The sequence below is a fragment of the Motacilla alba genome, chromosome 18 (assembly GCF_015832195.1).
Source record: "Motacilla alba alba isolate MOTALB_02 chromosome 18, Motacilla_alba_V1.0_pri, whole genome shotgun sequence".
Lineage (NCBI taxonomy): Eukaryota > Metazoa > Chordata > Aves > Passeriformes > Motacillidae > Motacilla > Motacilla alba.
This window is the reverse complement of record NC_052033.1, coordinates 1,457,562-1,478,113: the sequence shown is the minus strand read 5'-3', so window position 1 is coordinate 1,478,113 and position 20,552 is coordinate 1,457,562. Positions and strand designations below refer to the sequence as shown.

General features: G+C 48.2%; 2 protein-coding genes across 10 annotated transcripts in view; one reads left to right on the top strand and one right to left on the bottom strand.

Annotated features, from left to right (window-relative positions):
• Positions 1-6: 6 nt before the first annotated feature.
• UNC13D (unc-13 homolog D) lies at positions 7-4,303 on the top strand. Its single transcript, XM_038156896.1, has 7 exons — positions 7-248; positions 323-394; positions 517-600; positions 881-1,001; positions 1,577-1,700; positions 1,971-2,180; positions 2,272-4,303. The coding sequence occupies exons 1-7, from the start codon at positions 42-44 to the stop codon at positions 2,273-2,275; spliced, it is 822 nt and encodes a 273-aa protein (XP_038012824.1). The 5' UTR covers positions 7-41; the 3' UTR covers positions 2,276-4,303.
• Positions 4,304-4,808: 505 nt separating this feature from the next.
• Positions 4,809-20,552, bottom strand: part of UNK (unk zinc finger) — a 45,997-nt gene continuing 30,253 nt past the window's right edge. For 6 of the 9 annotated variants that reach the window (XM_038156886.1, XM_038156888.1, XM_038156895.1 and 3 more), the window contains 7 exons: positions 17,395-17,463; positions 16,545-16,719; positions 15,308-15,409; positions 13,638-13,826; positions 10,684-10,865; positions 9,507-9,764; positions 4,809-9,140 (listed from right to left, as the gene is read on the bottom strand). In XM_038156886.1, the coding sequence (XP_038012814.1) occupies positions 8,985-9,140; positions 9,507-9,764; positions 10,684-10,865; positions 13,638-13,826; positions 15,308-15,409; positions 16,545-16,719; positions 17,395-17,463 (1,131 nt within the window). In that variant the 3' untranslated portion in view covers positions 4,809-8,984. The remainder of the gene's footprint in view (positions 9,141-9,506; positions 9,765-10,683; positions 10,866-13,637; positions 13,827-15,307; positions 15,410-16,544; positions 16,720-17,394; positions 17,464-20,552) is intronic. The other 3 variants (XM_038156889.1, XM_038156894.1, XM_038156890.1) reach the window with 3 other exon arrangements.

Here is a 20,552-nt window from a genome sequence, read left to right as displayed (position 1 = left end):
CTCCATGGGGCTTGGGGCCATCCCACTCCAGGGCTGGCAGGATGAGGCACTTCCTTCTGGAGCTTTGCAGAGCCCTTCACCTGAAGACCATCCCTCCAGCCCAGCCCCTGGTTCCTGCTCACAGCCTCCCTCTCCCCCGCAGCCTCCTCACTCTGCTGTGGCACCACACCCTGTCCGTGCTCTCAGCAGCACGGGGGCCGCAGGTGCCCTCGGTCCAGCACTGCCAGAGGCTGTTCTGTGCCCTGAAGGTACCAAGGGGAAGCAGGGGGTCCCTGGCAAGGACAGGGGTTTGGTTGGTGGCTGACAGCATCCTTGTCCCCAGAGCCTGGAGCTGTGCTTCCACGCCGAGGGCTGCGGGCTGCCGCTGAAGATCCTCCACAGTGCAGCCTTCAGGGTATGGAGATGGGGATGGGGAGTCCCCCTGGGTTCCTGTGGGAGGAATGGATGCCAGGGAGGACATCCCTGGGCTGTGGACCCATCTGTGTGCTTGACCATCACCTCTCCCCCTCCCCACAGACACTGGAGACTCACCTGGCTCTCTGCTCCGCCACCAGCCACAAACTCATCCAGAAATACTTCAGCAACAGGATCCAGCAGCAGGTAGGACTCCAGATGCTACTCCCAGCCCCTTCCCACATCCTGCCCTTGCTCACCGGCCCTGCCTGTGGAAATGTGGAATTTCCCCTCCACTCTCCCGGTCCTGGGGCTGCTGGAGCAGGTTTTGCTGCAGCGTTGAGCAGGAGGGGGCTCAATGCATCCCAGAGGATTCCAGCACACCCTGGTACCCCAAAACTCCTGCTGAGCCTCTGCCCGACCCTGTGCATCCCCTCCATGATGGGGATGAAGGACAGTGTCCTTAACCTTGTACCGCACTGCCCAGCTGGACACGAGCTCAGAGAAGTACGGGGCCGTGACCATCAAAGCTCTGTACCGGCCTTCGGAGCAGAAACTCCACGTGGAAGTGCTCAACGCCACTAACCTCATCCCGCTGGACTCCAACGGTGGGTGAGGGTGGGCAGGGCAGCCACCCTGCCCTAGGGTCCCCTGTCCTTGTCCCTGGTATGCCCCAGTCAGGAGAGATGCTGGCAATGCTTGGTCTCTCTCTTGATTTGCTTTTTTGTCCAAGGAGGTGGATTTGGGGAAAGAGGGCGGTTATGGCACTGGTTCTGGGTGGTTCAGTGGGATGTGGCAGGCAGGACCAAGCAGGACACAGTGCCCACGTCCCGCTGCTTGTGGCACAAGCCAGCAGCCGGGGCAGGCGGCTTCTCTTTATCATGCAAAGCATTCACAGATAAAAAAAATCTCCGGGGTGAGCAGCGACGTTCTCCGGGTCCGGCTGTTGTTCGGGGAGCTCTCCAGGAGAGGTCACTGCTCCTGCAGCCGCCCCTGGCCGGTCGCTGTGCGGGCGGGCTTAGGCGTGTTCCCGCACCCTCCAGGAGCCCGGGCGGGGCTGGGGGGTGCGGTGGGGCTGCCCTGAGCCCCCCCTGCGGTCACTCCAGTGTGTCCAAGCCCCCCGGTTGGGTTCATCCCGGGGTAGAGGGGACAGGGGAAGGGGCTGATGTCTGCACCCCACCAGGCTCCAGCGACCCCTTCGTGCAGCTCACCCTGGAGCCCCGGCACGAGTTCCCCGAGGTGGTGGCTCGGACCACCCAGTGCAAGAGGAACGAGCTGCACCCCCTCTTCGACGAAGCCTTCGACTTGTACGTAGGGGCTGACACCCGGCGGGGCCCCCCGTCCCCACAGCCCCTGAGGCTGCGGAGCCTCTGCCGTGGGGCTGCTGCTCAGGAGCTGCCGTGTGCAGGGGTTTCACCCCCAGAGGGGTCCCCCAGACACCTGGGGAGGGTGCGGGGCTGTGCTGGGGCCCTGAGCTTGGAGGGGTTCGGCTCGGTGCGGGGCTGTGGCTGCCCGTGGAGCACAGAAGGGGCCGAGGCGGTGGGATGTGATGATCCCCCGCTCCCGTGCCCCTGCAGCTTGATCCCCGCCGAGAAGTGCCTGGCAGGAAGGGGGCCTGTCTGCTGCTCACCGTGTTTGACTACGACGTGCTGGGGTCCAACGACCTGGAGGGCGAAGCCTTCTTCCCCCTGTGCCGTCTGCCCGGCCCTCGACACCGAGGAGGACGAGACTGACATGGGACGGTTGCCCCAGACCCGGCTCCCCCTCACCCCACCCCAAGCCCACGGGTACGTGGTGCCGCAGCCGGGCTGAGCCCCTCAGAGTGGGGAGGGGGCTGTGGGGAGCATCTCCCACCATCACTCCCCTCTCCTCTGGCAGATGAGATCCTGCAGCTGCTGGAGTCCAGGAAAAGGGACAAAGAAGCTCAGGCCTTCGTTAAGCTCCGCAAGCAACGAGCCAAGCAGTCCAAGGAGACAGAGTGAGGGACGGGCAGGAAGATGGCCCTGAAAGGGGAACTTTGGTGGTGTTGGAGCCAGAACCATCTGCAGGGAGTGTGGGGACAAAGGGGTCCCTGTGCCTGCCCCACCACAGCTCCCAGCACCCAGCTCACCTTCGGGCAGCAACGCTCCCATGGGCCAGGGAGGGTGGGCAGGTGGATTGGAGGGGATTTCTTTGCCTGCCTGGACTGGTAACACTACACGAGGGATGTGGAAGCGTGGCTGTCCCTGTCTGTCCCTCTGGAGTTTGTCACTGCCAGCGCTGCATCTCCTGGCCATGTCCCCAACCCTCCTGTCAGCAACATGACTGATCCAGGCTGGGGACGGCCGTGACCAAACCTGCCTTCATTTTTGGTTTTTCTTTAAATTTTTAAATTTCTTTTCCCCCTCATTTTCTTGTGAATAAGCCTCTTATTTTAAATGAAAAGCCACAAAGCTGGTGCGTGGGCTGTGTGCTTTGGGGCAGTGGCCCTGTGCTGGGAGCAGCAGCACAGTGGGGTGGGACAAGGCATTTGAGGTCTGGTGGGAGCTGCTGAATCTCTCCTTTTTTAAAATGTGTATAGCTCTTGTGTCTCTTTGGGGTTTTTTGGGTTTTTTTTTATTTTACCACCAATTTCACTGACCTCTCCTGGAAGCCTGGGATCTTGCTGGAGCCTGGGCAGCAATAATGAGAATCACAGCCCTGGCAGCCAAACCAGAAGGCACTGTGGGCAGCTGACAGCCCAGGCATGGGGTGCAGGTCCCTGGCATCACTCCCAGCCTGTGCCAGGGACCTGGGTCCCTCTGGAAGTGGTGGGAAGCTCTGCAGGCTGCATCCATGTGGGGTGACCCAGTACGACAGTAAAAATGCCTGACAAGGCAGGTGGTTTTAACAATTTGTTGGGTTTTTCTGAGCCTGTTTTCTCCGCAATTAGTACTAATTATACACCTGGAGCTCCCTCTACCCCACCCTGCATGGGGGTGGCCGTGTTTGAGCAACAGCAGGTCCCTGGGAGCTGCCAGGGACCAGGGAATTAAGAGCATCCCCCTCCCGGGTGCCTGAGCACCAGCTGCTCCCTCGGTGGGCAGAGCAGCCGCTGGGTCAGCTCAGGTCAAATCCTGGATGCGGGGGTGGGAAAAGGAAAAAGCTCCTTTGGTATCTGTGTGACAGAGCCCGCAGCAGGAGGGATTAAGGCGCTGCAGGCTCTCAAGGAAGCCATTTGCTGGCTTAGGTTTTAGTGCAGAGAAATAATATTCCAGAGCTGGGTCTGGGATTGTGGGGATGCTGTCTCGGGGTGTCATTCAGCTGGGTCCAGCACCCTGTAGCTCATCTGGGGCTGGCACCTGCTGGCAGCCACCTCACGCTTTATTATGAGGTTTACTCCATGTGGCTGGAGGTTTGAATATGGTCTCAGATCATTTTTAGCTATTTTTAAAAAAATCACTGCGTCCCACTTTGCCCTAGGCTGCCACCAGCCAGGCGTGTCCCAGGGAGCAGGTGGCACAGGCTGACCTCTCTTCTGAGGTTGTTTGCACAACAACCTATTCAACTATTATTCAAGGTGTTTTAGCTGGATTTTTGCTCAGCTGCAGGCAGTGGTGTGGGTCTTCTCCCACCCTAAAAGAAATCCCACCTTTTACAGAGAAAGACTAATAAACCTTAATCAGTCAGAGCACAACTAACCCCATGGAGCAGGAGAACAGCCCAAACATTACAAAATAAGGCTTGCAGCACACAAAACCAGCTCCTAGCAAATGCAAGCATGACGAAGAGGAAGAAGTCTCCATCATCATCCTCCTAATCCTGGTGAAGAACCCGACACAGGCGGATGGCCAGAACACAAGAGGGAAGGGGCTGGCACTTAGGTCTACTGATTTTATTGTGTTACCAATAATCTGCAGTAAAAATGGGCCCATTCAGTTTATTGTTGGAATTGGACTGATGGGAAGTGGTTGATGCATCTTTGAAGCATTAATTAGACCAAATTAATTAACAGGTAATTCTTGGATCCACAGGCCAGGTGTGTTCTTTTGGGTGCCAACACACAAAACACTGCATCCACTGTGCAGGCACAGCTCACCTCTGCCCAGCCTGGCTCTTCCAGGACATAAATCCATGTCCAGACCAAGAATTTGGGTAAGAAATTTTTGGATTTGCCACTTCCAAAGAGGTCTCTGCCCCACCTTAACCACATTGCATTGATGTTCCCTCTCTTTCACCACACCTCCATCAGGAAAGTGAATCGCAACACCCCGAAAAGGGAGGGGAGCTCAGAGAGAAATTATTCTTAGTTGTGCGAAAATTGGCCACAGATCTGTTATTTTGAGGCTCCAAAGCCCAGATTTCTCCACCCTCCCAGGGCCCAGAGCAGAGCCTGGGGCTGCACATCCACCGGGGCACGCATGCACACACACACACACACACCGCTTCAGTTTGTATTTTTTTTTCTTAGCAAAAAAATAAAAATTTATTGTCGTCTAAAAAAAAAAAAAAAAATCCATCCTGCCCTTGGAAACTGTGACACAGATTGAGATCTTTCCAGCCCCACATGCAAATTCACTCTGCCAAGAAAAGAGTCTAAACCAGGTTTCCGACAGCCAAAACACATATTTACAGAGTACGAGAGAACGACAGCTGAAATCACAGTTCTATACATGGAATCAACAACACGTTTTACACCACTGATCACCATTCTGCCAACTTCTACACGGACTAGGGGCGCCTCTGCCCAGTGCCCTTCCTCCTGGGGAAAGCAGGGAAGGGACTGGGCAAGAATTGCCACCAGAAATACTGCAGTGTGTATTATTATTATTTTTTTAAAATGTATACTGTATTTATTTTGTTTTAACATTGGAAGCTACAGAGTGGGGAAGCCCCAGAAATCTCTCCAATGCAGTCACTACTTTGCAGGAATACTTCACCTTTAAAATACTAGGTTTTACATCAGTAACATCTATTTTGCTGTTGGCCATCACTCCAAGGATTATAATAACTCTGGAGGAAAACACTGGTAATATTCTTCCTTCTCAGATAGGGGAAAAGGAGGAAGAGAGGAGGGTCGGAGGCTGGTGGAACAGCAAGGGATGACTGAGTCCATTCAGTGTTATGGGCTTCCTCCCAGGGGAAGGAATTCTCTTCATTGTCTCAGCTGCACAAGCCTTGCCAATGGCTCAGGTTCAGCTTCAGAGATGTACAAAAGTGTAAAACCCTTCGGCAGGGGATCAGCTGCAGGGACCCCCAGGGGTGGGATCTGCTTTAGGAAATGTGCTCCAGCTCTGAGACCTTTCCCGGGTCCCTCTCGTGCCACTGCAGGCACAGGGCTACGGCACCTAAGGCCAGAGAGGAGCTCAAAGTGGTCCTGTTAGCCCAAAATGCTAAAATCCTTCAGCTCCTGGCTCTCACCTACAGCTCTGACCCTGCTTGTTGCTCTGGATCTACCCAGGCTAGTGTTGTCCCAAGCCAGCTGCTTCTAGGTTGGTTTTCCATGAAAATGTAAAAGTTTATTGACGTTTAGGATGCTGTGGTTTCACAACACAACCACAACTCCTTCCCCAGCTCTCAACTCAGAAGTGTCCGACCTGCCCAATTAATCACCAAGGTCAGCTCTTCCGAAACTCCCAAAAATTTGGGGAGGAAAATGTCATTATCCACTCAGGAGTCTGCGTGAGGAGGCAGGACCCAGACATGGTCAGGGGTGTTCAGCTGGGCTGCTCCCCAAGGAACCCTGTGGACCCCACTTTTGTTTTGAAGCCCCCTCAGCTCTGCTGTGTTACCGTGTGTCCTGTAAAGGGAGTTCCTGCTTCAGAAGGAAGCCTGACAGTACGTGACAGGGGCTGCACTTATTAGCACCAGGTTTATTTCAGCTCTTTTTACACCATACAAAAGCTGATCACAGACTCTTAAGCCTCAACTGCAGTGCTGTGATTATGGTTTGTCCTTCCTGCACAGAGCAGGCAGCAACAACTGCTGGAGTGGGTCAGGAATGCTGCTCCTTCCCCCTGCTCCCACCTCATTTGGTTTGGAAATTGTCTTTAAATGGCCCACCAGAACATTCACAAAATATGCAAAGATGAAGTTCTCTTTTCCATCTGATGCTTAAGAAAATAAATTCACATTTCAATATTCCTCTCCTTTTTTTTTAAAGCAGCAAACAAATTGATAGAAACCTAAATTTAGGAAGTGTTTCTTCAAGAACCAGAGAAAACTGAGAAAGTCTATGTGCTTGTGCAAAGAGAGTGCTGAGAGAGGATGGGGTGGGGGCAAGGGAAGGGTCTAGTGCTAATTCCTTCAGGCTGCTCTGCCATGAGTGCAGTGTGGCAATGGAAAGTTCAAATTTAAGGGCCACAAAACAGGTGAAATTCTGAATTCTTTGGTCCTTCAGTATAAGTTCTAAAACAGAGAAACTGTTTTACTCAAAAGGGAAAAACACGTTTTCTCTGGCCTGGAATTTTTCCTTGTTACCCAGGGAAACTGGGGGCAAACAGCTCTTTGCCCTTAACCCCCCCAGGTCCTGCATCACCCTGTGACTGCAAGTCCCAGGAGACAGCCCAGGCTGCCCTCAGGGGACAAGCTCCATCTCAGGGGATTCCCTGGTGGAATCACCGAGCTGCTGCTGGACAGATCTGGAAAAAGAGGGTTGGCAAAAGGCAGCATCACCCCTGAGCAGCCCCTGGGAGGCAGAGGAGCAGAGAAACCCCCACGCTCATAAAAAGTGTTACAAACCATAGCCAAAAACAGGCTGATCAGCTCTGCTGCTTATAAATATTAAAGATCTGATTCAAGAGTTTATTTCCTATGATTTAAGTTAGTTACAAAAAAAAAAAAACTTTTTAGTAAATTTTTTTCTTAATTGGGCTTTTTCCTCCTCCTCCTCCTCCCCACTTTTAATTTTTTTTTATTTTTTTATTTTTCCTAAAAAAAAGAGAAATGTTCATGTATTTTAATAAAAGGTCTTTCCTTAAGATCAGACCAAGGCAGATGTGCTGCCCCATGGCACAGACATTCAAAGGCTATAACCAAACAACATAGCCACAATAGTCACTCAACAGTGTCTCTCCATTAAAAAAAAATAAAAAACCTGATGCTAGTTACAATAAAATACACATGGAAAAAAAGCATTTTTACCAAAAAACCCAAAAACAAGTTAATGGGAAAACATAAAAAAGAACTACACAGAGCTGCACTTAAGAGATCATCTGGGAATGCATATTAACCCCTTCCATGGAGAGGAAAGGTGGAATTATGGAAACAAACCTAATTACGTGTTTGTATTAAATATGAAGCTTTCTGAGAGGCTCTGGTAAAAATTCAGTTTTCCTACAATAGTGGGCTGCTGGAGGTTCCAGTGCTTTTCCAGGTCATGGAGGGGCAGCACAGGAGCATCCCTGTGCAAAATAAAAATGTTTAGTCAACTGAGTGGCCTTTTGGTTGAGATCCCAGCAGGTTACTGCAATCCACCTGATGTAAAAATCCAATGGACATGCTGGTAAGGAAAGTCACAGGAAGGCTCAGCTGCTGGGCAGGTCTGAGCTGATGGCATTTCTTTGTCCTGCTGGACAATTTCTGTCACCACACATCTCCAGCACCAGGGCTTCTGGAGCCAGCAATCCACAAACCACCCTTGAGCTGCTGACACAGGCAACAAAAATGTCCTCAGCCTACCTAGAATTGGTTCATGCACTTCAGCAGTGACTACGAATCAGGTCCCTGTGGCTAAAACAAAACTAATCTGGTCTGAAACAGTAAAAAGTCTCTGAACAGCCACCAGACAAAGGGGTGCCTGGAGAGAACTAACCTCTGCATCCAAATTTCCTTCATAAAGGGCTTTGGCTCACCCAAGGGCAATACTTCTAAGGCTGCTCAGACCTGGAACATGTTGGCTGCATCAGCAGTGAACATTGGTCACTGAATTTTGGGGCTTGGCTTGCTCTAGGTCCAATAGAAAATTTTTTTCCCTCTTTTCTGCTTTTCATACAAATATACAAAGAGTGTAAAAAAATTTAAAAAGTGAACTTTGCTGATTAAATGACAGACAAAGTTCCTGCACATTCAGAGATGGGCAGTGTGAGGCCCTCCAGGCAGGAGCCCGGCAGAGCTCCCATCAGGGAGGACGGCTTTAACCAAGCTGGGTCAGTGAAAGAGCAGGGGGACCGAAGGCATGAGCAAGTCATTTCAAACCACCTCGATCCTCCCCGTGATCTCAACTCTTCCTCTGGAAAGCACATGGAAGCCCCTCTTGCCCACTCTAAGTCCTTCTGGAAATAGTCAAAAATTTGTTATCACCTAAATAGAAAAGAGGAGAAACACAGACTCTTTGCAAATGGCCCTTTGATCTGTATTAAAAACAGCTCTCAAAGTTCATCAAGAGTTAGAATTAGTGGGGCACGGGTGAGGGGCAGTTTAGATACGGGATGTAAAATATTAAAAAGTGCTCTGCAACTAATTTTCTGTTTTCATGTGTGCATGTGCGTGTGTGTGCACATCCCTACAGGTGCACAGCCACGCCCATCCACACACATATATACATATATATATATACACATACATATATATGTACGTATGTATAAAGTTAAAAAGTTCTCTAGGATATGATCAGAACGAGCGTCCTCGGGAGGTCACGACTGCAGAGAGTGGGGCCTGTTGGGGTGGCAGATGGGGCACTCGCCCTCCTCAGCGCACGTCTCGCACAGCACCGCGTGTTGGCACGGCAGCACCACCCGGTTCTCCTTCTGACACTTAAGGCATTTCACTGACTGCATCTGAAATACCGCCTGCAAGAGAGGGCACAGGGCACAGCGTCAGCGTCACGCACGCGGCCAAGGGCCTGGGGAAGGGCGGGGAGGGCTCGCAGCTGTCTGCCCTGCTCATCTCCTGAAGCTAAAGGAAAGCAGCACAGTGTGATGCCTTTCAGGAGCTTCAGGATCAACAGCAGCTTTGATTGATTTACACTCTGTACTTCAGGCACAAAGAAGATGGAGTTATCTTCCTGTGAGCCAGCTAGAGCTCACTTTGACTACATCTACCTGGAAGCGCTCTGACAGGCTTCTGATTTCTGAGTCTAATAGAGAAAAGGGAAAAAGCTTTGACATGTAGGAGCAGATAGGCAGAGCCCTGCCCTGCCAGGCTCTGGCACTCACCTTGTCCACTTTCTCCAGGTTTGCCCGCAGCTGTTTCTGCAGGGTGTAGAGCGACGAGAGCGAGAGCGTCTCCAGGTCAGAGAAGGAGCGCAGGAACTGCGGGTCCTGCCCGGTGTGGATCCTCTCCAGCTCCTCCTGCAGTTTCTTCACTTGCAGCTCCAAGGCTTCCCTCTGCTCCCGGGCCAGTTCACATTCCATGTTAGCTGTGTTGGCGCGATCATTTGCTTCCTCTGCCTCCTTTTTCCAGGCATCACAAGCCTGCAAGTCCCAACAAAGAGGGTAAAAGAAGCAGTCTGAAAACTTGGTCTGTCTCCAAAGAGAAACCCAGGCAAAATTTTGAATTTCCATACTCTCCTCACACCCGTTCTGACCAATCTGGCGTGTTCCCAAATTCTGAAACATGTTTGGAGCCTAACTTCAAGGCACTGCTCATTCCACATATCCCATCTGCTTGGGCTGTGGTTCTACTCATCTGGCTCACAGCATTCAGGGGATGAACTTTGCATACTGATAAACTATTGTGGATCAAATGTCTGAGAGACTGTCAAAACACTTCAGGGCATCTGTTGTGACATCTGGCCTTGCAATTCCAGCACCTGAATGTAGTTGTGATATTTTATGAAAATCCTTTTGTCAGGATTTTCTTCTCCTGAGAAGCTGAGAGGGCCTCAGGAACAAATGTAAACAAATTACTGTCTGCTGCTGTGGAATGCAACAGGTGCTTCCTTGATTGGTCAATGTGAGGTGTTTCTACTTAGTGACCAATCAAGGGGGCAGCTGGGTGAGACTCTCCAGGAGTCACGAGCCTTTGTTATACATTCCTTTCTATTCCTGTCTCACTTTCTGATGCTTCTTTCTCTCTGTTCTTTCTCACTTTCTTTTAATATAGTTTTAATGTGGTATTTTTAATGTAATATATATCATAATATAATAAACCAGCCTTCTGAAACATGGAGTCAAGATTTCTGAGTCTCTTCACAAGTCCTGGCTGCCCTGAAGACCACACCTGAACACACCAGGCCAAGTGATTTGGTGATTTCCAAGGGAGAGGAAAGAGTGCTGAGAACCTGTAAAACCTACAGCTCTGTCCATCACCTCCATGTCCAGAAAGAGCCTGTTGAAAGGCTGACACCCTCCACTCCGTTACACTCCCTAATCCCAGGATTTGCCCAAGTACCTGCTTGGCTTGTTTCCAAGACTCTTCCCACTGCTTTATTGTGCCGTTGGCCTCATCCAGTTCTTGCCGTAGCCGTGCCATCTCCGCAGCACCTGGACCTGACAGAAATGCAGGTGAGGTACTGGGCGAAAAACTCCCCGAAGCAAAGTGTTCCCATATGCTGCTGTTCATCCCATTTAAACCTGTTTCACAGGGAAATAGAGAGGGTTATGTCACAGGTGCTGGCAATTTCCCCATTTCCTCCCTAACCCTGTGAAATCCAGGATTCAAAAATGTGCAAATAGGACAAAAAGCTCATCTTAAGAATCAGTTTCATCCCCCTGCACCCAGAGTCCATCACAGAGGGACTTCATAGGGAAATTTCACACGCTCATCTTTAGTGATGCAGGGAGGAACCCTGACACTGAGTGGAGGCAGCTCTTGAATCAGGCTGTTTTTAGAAGCATCACTTTTACAGCAGAGCTGACTGTCAGTTTGAATGCCCCTTCTTTCAGGGGAACCCCTGACTTGCTTCTACCTCCCAATTTTCAGTGCAGCACAGCCACCAGAGCTGGTTCACAGAGCCCAGGTGGTGCTTTCTCCCACCCTACACCCTAAGAAACTTCTGCTTTTGTCTCCTCAGTGTGGAGCTTAGAAAAGGAACCTCACTTCCAAACAGTGTCACAAAAATGCTCCAAGTCATTACTGTTTCCATACACAAGGAACAGAACTGGAAAATCCTGTTTATAAACAAGTAGAGACAATAGTATCTGTATCTGCTTCATCCTCTGCAGAGTTCTAGCACTGAGCTAGTGAGCAGCATCAAAGAAAACTAATTAGCCATTTCCCTATTTTAGCCTGTTCAAATAAACTCTCTTTTCAGGAAGAAATTCAAGGCTTAGGAGACAAAGGAGTAGAGTATCAGTTGTAGACAAAACTGGCTATTTTTCCAGAGTCCAATGTTCATACTCTTTCAATAACTTTCACTTAAAATAGGTACTCACACTTGCATTCAGGGGAAAACTAGCAGGAAAAGGTAATATTGAGACAGAGTGTGGACTCTCACCCACACAGTTTGCTCCACTTTAATGTGGGAGTAATTTTCATGCAGTGGTGCTCACCAATGGCTGAGAATATTCCTAAATCGAGCTGCAATTGATAATTCTGATCTCACAGCAGCTAAACTGTGCCTGCAAGTGAACCCTGGAATCAACAGCCTCTCACTGAGGTCTATCCCAGCACCACTGACTTCCCAGCCAAGACACAAATAGTGACAAAATTGTCTTCACCAAGGGCTTAGGAACATGAACTCATTCAGCAGAGCAGCAAGGGATCTTTGCTGGCTCAGGCCACTTACCATAGATCCATTTCAGCTGCTCTGAAGGGTGCTCAGTTGAAAGCAAGAAGTTTTAATGGAATCCCAACTCACATTTTATTTTTTAAACATCAGTTTTCTTGAATGGGAATCCAGCATTAAGCAGGATGCTGGCAAGCCACAAATTCTGCCACAGTGCTGACCAGGCTGATCTTGTAATTTGTTTTAACTCCCTCGTTCCATCTGCTGTTCTCATTTCACATTGGAAGTATCAAGCCCCTTTGGGCAGGAAAGCTTTCTCTGCACATTTTGCACCTAGCACAGTGGAAACCAGCCCAGAACTAGGTATTTTTAACTCAATTTCAATACAAATAAGTGATAACTGCACACTTGACATGTTATGTGCATTCACTAAGTTAAATGGAACAGATGATTGCCAACTGCTAAGACACTATTTAAATATCTTCTCAAAACCCCAGCAAAGGATCTGTTGTGTTTATGGAAAAATATCTTTTATAAACAAATTATTTAAATGCATTTGTGAATTTCCTGCAATTTTTGGCTTTTTATTTATATAAATACACAGTCAAGATAAACAGAACTCATTTCTTCTGAAACAGCAATTTTTCCTCCCCTAACAAAAACTGGGACAAACAGCCAGCCTCAACCTAATTAAGAGTAGAGATGGCCTCTGATGTCTTTCCTTACAGTAATTGTAAATGCTGTTAAAGCCTAACAAGCAGCAATGGCAAGCATGGAAGCATGAGCTTGAGCTGTACAAACAGGGGATGCAGTTACACAGATAAGTGCATGCAGAAATAGCTTATACAAGCATGTAATAATTTTATTAGGTTAAGCTGAATATTAAAGCGTATCTCAGATTTTAAGAGGCATTTATGTCTAGCATCAATAGAGAGAACTAATATTTACTGTTACAAACAGAAATGAGCAGAACTGGTGTCCCTGTAGCCTGGAGGCCAAACAGTTTTATTTCTCAAGGTAATCCCATGTCTTGATAATAAAACAGATTTGTCTGCTGAATTCCCTGTTCTTCCTGCTACAGCTGAAGCTCAAAAGTATTTTCTCTTTATTCAGTCCCTCACGCAGGAGAAAAACCCTTGAGGAGGGGAAGGAGCAAAGGGGACAAAACTGAAACACTGACTTTTTGCAAAGTCCACACTGCAGAACTGGTGCAGAGTGTCAAACAGGAGAAAAAGTTCCAGTGGCCCAGGCCTGCTCTAGAGCTCCCAGAAGCCAATCTGGCCCACAAGCAGTCCCAAGGGCAAACTGCAATCCCTACCTAAACTAAGCTAAGCTGAGGACCCAGCTCTGAGTTTTATGTGAAAACTCAGCAAAGCACCACTTTGCTGGTGCTGGAAAAGACAGAGCTCTTTTCCCTGAAAGGCATCATCAGAGCAAGGCAATTAACCTGTGTGCTCCTTTTTCCCAGCCTCAAAACAAGGGAAGTAGAGGGAATTGCTCCCTTGTTCATGAGGAATTAGCAGACTTTTGCTAAAACAGCTTCTAGTCCCATTGCTGCTCTCATGGGAAGAAGAGATACATGGCAGCAGTGAAATAACACATTGAAATTAAAGCCAACTGAAAATACTTACATGGCACAGACAGGCATGTACATGGGACACACACACTGTGCATTTACCTAATGATCCATGAGAAGCTGATGTCCCCAGGAAAGTGTTTTCTGACTGGCTTAAGTGTCCCTGGGGCTGATGGAGGAAATGCGATGAGAGGCTGACCGGTGGAGAAGGAGAGGCGGAGTGAAAGGAGGCAGAGCTTCCAAGGGACCCGGGGATATTTACAGGAGCAGAACTTTGCAGCAAACTCCCACCTGGACAAAGAACACACAGAGAGGATGGCTATGTATGACCATGAGGTGTGGACAGGCAGGAGTTCAGAGCAGGAGGTGTCAGGTTCCCTTTCTCCTCCCTGAGCCCCTCGGGATTCCCTGCACTTCTCCTGAGGTTTCATTCCCCTCTCAGCCTTTAAGAGGAGCACTGAAGCTGCCATCCCATGACCCACATAGGTTCAGACCCTCCACAATTCAATGGATTACTCTTTCAGTGGCCAAAGGAATAAAAGGTTTTCTGAGCAGAGCTCAGTCCCTGTCAGTCTAGAGAAGATGAATTTGGTATCTGGTGAAATACTTTGTCATGAAAAATTCACTTCTAAAACATGTGCCTCTGCCTTTATACTTCTAAACAACCTGTAGTGAGAAGACCACCATGATCTCAACCACTAAAAACCAGTGACTAGCTGTAGTTACACATACCTGAGTGCCTGGATCTACCAGTAATAAAAAAACCCCAAATAGACAAAAGCCTAACCACAAAAGACATCAACTTCCCTTACACCAGAGGTTGTTCTGCCTGCCACTCACAGATTTAGGGAGACCTCAGCCCTGCTCTCTCCTCATCTATGTCCCTCCTTAGAAGGTCACCAGGTAACACCCAGGCCTGATGTGAAGAGAGGGAGAAGGGGAGGATCCCTCAGGCACTGCAGGTGGGGAGCAGCAGCAGCAGGGCTGGCAGCAGCTAGGGACAGTAAACCTCCAACAGGCTCTAACCTTCGGCAGGAAAGTGGAAGTGATATTCTTTCTACAGGTCCTTTCCTACCTCAATACAGCTCCAGGCAGTGCAGTTCCCTTGGAAACCTTCAGACAACCAGTTAGCTCCAGTTCAAACAGTTGCTTTACACAGCAAGGATAGCCAGAAACTACAACCACTTCCAAAAAAGTTATGTGACATTTCTTTTTTCCCTGGACACCCATCAGGGACAGGTAGAAGAGGCCTTAGCCTACCTCCATGTATCAAAATGAGACAGACATTACAGGAACCAAATCAGCAGACCATGATGACACGCTGACAGATGGATGGCATTACCAGGTCAGTGAGTTTCCTGTTACAGCTAGGGAGAGTTTTCTGCTTAAGATGCAAATTGTTATAATTTGGCCTGATTTGAAATGCATCAGATGCCTTCTGGAGTCCACTTACACACTCAAAAAAAAAAAAAAAAAAAGAAAGAAAAAAAGGAGAAAAAAAAAAAGGAAAAAAAAATCAGGCAAGTCCCATTCAGTCTCAAGAAACATCCCCAAGACAGCTGGGCCCAATGGCAACAGCTCAGCTCTGCTAGTCAGTAAGGGCAAGCTCTCACTTCAAAGATGCTCAGGGGTTGCCAGAGTTTGTTGTAATTGCTGTTTTAACCAATGTAATTTTGGGACTGGTTTTAGAGCTTGGTTGGGCTGGCTCCACTGAGGTGACTGGGCAACACTGCTTGGCAGAAGATAAAGAAAGCTCTGTTGCTTTCATGTACCTATCATGATGCCACTCGTGTGGGGCACTGTGCTGCTGTCAAATGTCTTCTCCAGGGCAGCCACTCCGAATTCATTCAGGTCCAGGTCATCCAAGGCAGACTCTGCCAGACACAGAGGTACCAATTATGTTATAAAGGACCAACAACTTCAAGAGATAGGATGGCCCAAAGAGCCTACATGCAGAGGAGCCTGTGCTCGCTACCTCTCAGGGCCCTACTCTCCATCCTGTTCTCAGATGGTTTGGCAGAAGTGTCATGGGCAGCTTTTCAGTTCAGGTTCTTTAACCTGACCTATTTCTTTTTGTCTTAAAGTATTCCCAAATGGTATATGACAACAAAAAGCTGATTAATTAACAGCAGATCCCATAAATCTTCCCCAAACTGCTCTTTTAAGTCTGTCCCTTATGTACAGGAACACTGGCTTATGGCATGTCTGGGTCTGGTTTGTGCTTTGTCCCTGCTTTCCTGAAAAGCCACTTGGAAAAGAAATACCAGGAGAAGGGAACACTTGAAAAACATCTCTGAGGTTCTCATATTGGGTAAAATAAAGCTATTAATGCCTGAAACTGTTATATCTATTTGAACATGCCTCATCACTAATGATGATCAATATAATTCCATCCCACACATGCCCACTCATTTCTATTATTATTTTTAACAAATTAGTGAGATCACCTCAGAAACGTTACATTTAATTAAAAAAGGAAAAAAAAGAAAAAAAAAAGGAAGAAGAAAAACAGGTGACCAAAAATCCTGTGCCTATCTAAGAGTGACTCCACTCTCTGGACTCTCCTGTTTTCCTTTCTCTTACAGCCCCTGTCCTACACTCTACAAAGGGCAAAGTCCTTACAATCTACCTGGTGGTAGCTCTGGCCATAAGTTTGTCATTTAGAACTGAGGGGTTGTAACTGTGGAAAATGCCCCTGTGATTTCCTGCCTAGTCCAAGACCTCTTTGTCACTTTGACAAAGCTAAAACTAAGGCCCTTTTACACCATGTGACATTCTGAGTGAGTGGCTCAGAGGCCTTCAGTTGGTCCCGTGGGTGAATTTCATCCCAAATGACCTGCAGGAAACATCAGATGTGTCACAGTCACAGAACAAGCTTCAGGAATCTGCCAGCACTGACAGACACGGAAAACTGGAGGTCACTGGAACAGCCACGGTATTCCAAGTCTCACACCTGGAGATCCATGGCTGAGGAAGCCCTATTTTCATAAGTGAAAAAGGCAAAGTTACCTATGACAGACTCAACGGTGTCACTGGTTGGATAGAAGGGAAGGGCATTGGCATTCATGCCTGGAATGCTGCTGGCGCCGGCGGGGCTCGGGGGGGTTGCAGCCAGACTGGAGGTGATACTAGAGGAGATGCTGGATGTCAGTGGGCTCCCCACTGGGAGAATGCCCAGGATGTCCTGAAACAAGAGTGTGGAAAGCAAAAGAGGTAGGAAATAAAACATCTTTATAGAACAAGCCCTTCAGAAACGTGCAGGAAGGAGCCAAAAGCCAGCAGCAAACCTGTTTCCTGCCTGCTTCCAACCTGACAGATGGCTACTGCTACCACTGGGCTGGGGGTGGGGAGAGATTACCAGCTTTTCTTTAATTTCTGTCGACTGTTCTCCCTTCCATGTCCCCCCTCCCCTCCCCAGTATTCTACACATCTTTCAGGCTGCCCCAGAATTAACTCCTGTGACCCACAGGTTGCATGCAATCACAGCCATGGGCCACACAATCACTCACTCAGACTTAGTTCAGCACACGACTTAGAACCTGATATTAAATTCCCTTTGCCAAATCCTTGAACTTAGATGACTCCAGAGATCCATTCCAGCTCAATTTTCTGTAATTTGAAGACTCTCTCCTGCACAGTCCAGCCCTATGAAGCTTCCCTGAATTCACTCAGGTCTAACTACTCCCAAATAACACCTCCAGCAAATCATCCCATCTTCATAAAGTAATCCCTCCAGCTGAGCATCCCTAATGGTGTCTGGACTGTTATTTACTCCCTGCAGAGCTGTCTGGATCCACAGATTTCTCTGTGGTGCTAGAAGCCCTGAGCTGGGTTCAGAGCCCTGCCAGCAGTTCCGTACCTGTTTGGGCTGTAACAAAGGTTGCTCCTGGCTCCTGTGTTCCAGGGAGTGGGACTTCATTTTTGCTTGCTGCAGTAAAGAAACAAAACATAAGATAAGCAGAGGGATTATTTAGCAAAATTAAAAATGGCTGGCAGCTGGCTTTGGAGAGGCCATGGGAAACACAGTCCACTCCTCTCTTGGGCTGCTCAAGGCACTGGAGAATTTGGGGAGAGGAAAAGCACAGCAAACTGAAAACATTCCAAGTAATTTGCTTTCTGTATAGCAGGACATCACCCCTAGAGTTATGCAGAGACTTGTCTCTGTGAGATTTGCCTTTTCTGCTGCTGTAAGAGCCCTGCTAGCACAAAGCACATCCTAAGAACCAAGATCAAAACTGAATTACTTTGCCTTGCTATAACTAACTCATCAGCCCCACTGCATCTAACACCCAGAAAGGGCCAGAAATGGTGGGAAGCACGCTGTATTGTTATATTATGCAAATATTTTTTCAGTTTGGGGAAAATAAAAGTATGTAGATTATGTTTTCCCTCAAATCTTCCCAGCTCTCAGCTAGGACTGCAAAGTAAAACACAGTGATAACTAACCAATTTTCAAAGCAACATCATCAAACTAACTTTACAAAAAATCCTCCCCTCATCCATTAACATAAGAGCTCAAAGGCAGAAAACATAAGTGAGGCCATAGCTGTCTGGAATTGCAAAACTGCATGAATGCCAATATACATTTGGAATCCCACTATCCAGGCTAAAAATTCAGCTTAAGGTCCTTCCAGCATTGTATCTTTAATGGATATCAACTCTCTTGCCTGGCAACATCAGTCAGTTCTGCTGGGATTCAGCTGGGAAGTGGCCTCAGGAGCCTGTCAGTGACAGTCTGTCTGCAGGCCTTGCTCCCTTCCTCCCGTGCTGTGACATGGCACAGGGAGATCAATCCCACCCTCTGGGCACAGACAGGCAGCAAAAAAGTGCTGGGAGTCAGTCCTGCCTGTTTACTCACTCCCCAACCCTCCACAGTGTGAAACACAGACATATTCCAGCCATAAAGCCTGGTTTTTATCCCAAATGCAGGCAGGCACCATCTCTGCAGGAAACTGAGGCATGATGTGCACCAACAGCACATGAAGCACCACCCTGAGCTGAAGTGATACCCCTTGACTTCTCGGCTGAACAGTCTCATGACAAAGATAAATGAGTGCTGGAGAGGGGTGATGTAACCAGACAGGCAAAAGAGCAGAGCAAGAATTCCTCCCTTGGTTTTACTTCATTAAATCATTTTCTCTGCTCAGCTCTATGCCTGTGGGCAGACAGAGAGGTCACAGCCTGGCAGACAGGCAGCTGGGAGATGGACACAAAGATCCTCCTGAGCATGTTCACAACACAGGAGCCCATGATGGGCTGGCTCTCCTCTGTGAGTGAGAGCTGTGCTCTGCGAGTGCCTCTGTGAGTGTCTGATAAGGCTGCTGCTGCATTACCCAGCACAGCCCTGCCCTGTCTGACACTCCCCTGAACACAAAATGTGCTATCTCAGACGTCAGCAGCTGAGGGAGGGCACACAGGCAGCGTGCCCCCACTGAGAGGCTTCCTGCCAGCCTGGGGAGCTGGCTCTGCTGCAGTTAAGTCTTACTGGAAGTGCTTTTTTTTTCTTTAAGGAGGAAAAAAGCGAACATATTTCCAAGTCAGCCCCAATTCCCAATGCCTGGAATTCACACAACACAAAGGGAAAATAGAGCAAACAAAATGTCACCACTAAGGCAGTCTCCTTTAGCTCTGAATAACATTAGAAAGGGCACACATAGAGACAGACATTCAAAGGACAGGCTGAAATTCTCCAGCTCCCTCTGTTGCCGTCAGGAAAGAGAACAAGGGACATAAATTGAGTGAAACTAAATGTTTTCTGACCAGCATGGAACAAACCTACTGCGCTGTGTGTCAAGACTTGGGAACACCTCCTGGTCGTGGCATTCAAGTCCTTCCAGTGCAGCCAGCATTTTTCCAGCTTGCTACATCTTCTGGGACTTGGGAAAAGTATTTTTAGCTTTAATTGCTGGCTCAGCCTTACCATAAACTATGTGGAATCTATTAAGACAGAAGGTGCATTTTTCAGTCTAATAAGATAGAAACTATTTGTACAAATTCTACAGGGGAAAAATGACAAGGCCATTGCAGAACTGAGCCAGTGTCTCCTCTGATGTTTTCACACAGGAGCTGACAAAGTTAAATGCCTCATTATTGATCTAATTTACAGGGTATTTGAGAATCTCTGGTGCCCACTGCAGCCAAAGGGAATTACAGCAGAATTTTAAAACTAAGTAATTATAGATTAAAGTAAAATTAAATCAGGAAACTTACGAGACACCTAATCTTGTCTGTCGAAGCCTAGCATAAGGCAACTGTGATTACTTCTGTCTATACCTTAATAGCAATTTATTCCTATTTAACACAGGTTTTGCTAAATTAAAACACATAATTAAGCAGTTACGTGAATACAGTATCTTTGTAGCACAGATCTGACTTCAGATACAAATGCTCATCATCTGGCCCTCCTTTTAGAAGTCCTATTCATGCCCCATCCCCTTTCTCCTTGGCTTAGGCTTGCTGCCCATTTTCTCCAAAGCAGGGCCTCCTTGGCACCCTGCCTCTGCTGGCAGCAGCCAGGGGTTCTCTCAGTCCTTCAGCTCTCGGTTCACTCCTCCTTTGCAGCAGAGGCCACAGAGAAGGAGGACATGTTTTTCCTTTTGTTTCTAAACAACTGTTACAAGCTGCTGTGCCTGCAAGAAGTGCCAAGATCACAGCATGCTCTGCTCTTTACCCCCAAAGACGTGTTGCATCAATTTGCAGTTTCCTAAGGCATATCCCCCTTAGGCCAGACAAAGGGAGCATTGATAAGAGAGCACACATGCATATAGCTTAATCTGGATTTGTCACTGCATCATTTTAATTAGACTAAACAGTGCTCAAGACTGGCCCTAGTGCAAAGCTTGGCCATATTTTCCCAAAGCCATAAAAATAAATAAAACCCATGGAGTCTGCTTCTAAATTCAACTACTTTATGCAAGACCTTGTCTGGACAGGATATTTCCACAGTTTTCTCACAGCAGTACAGGCTCATTAAGACTGACTTCTTTAATGTCACAGACCAAAGTGAAAACATGGTCA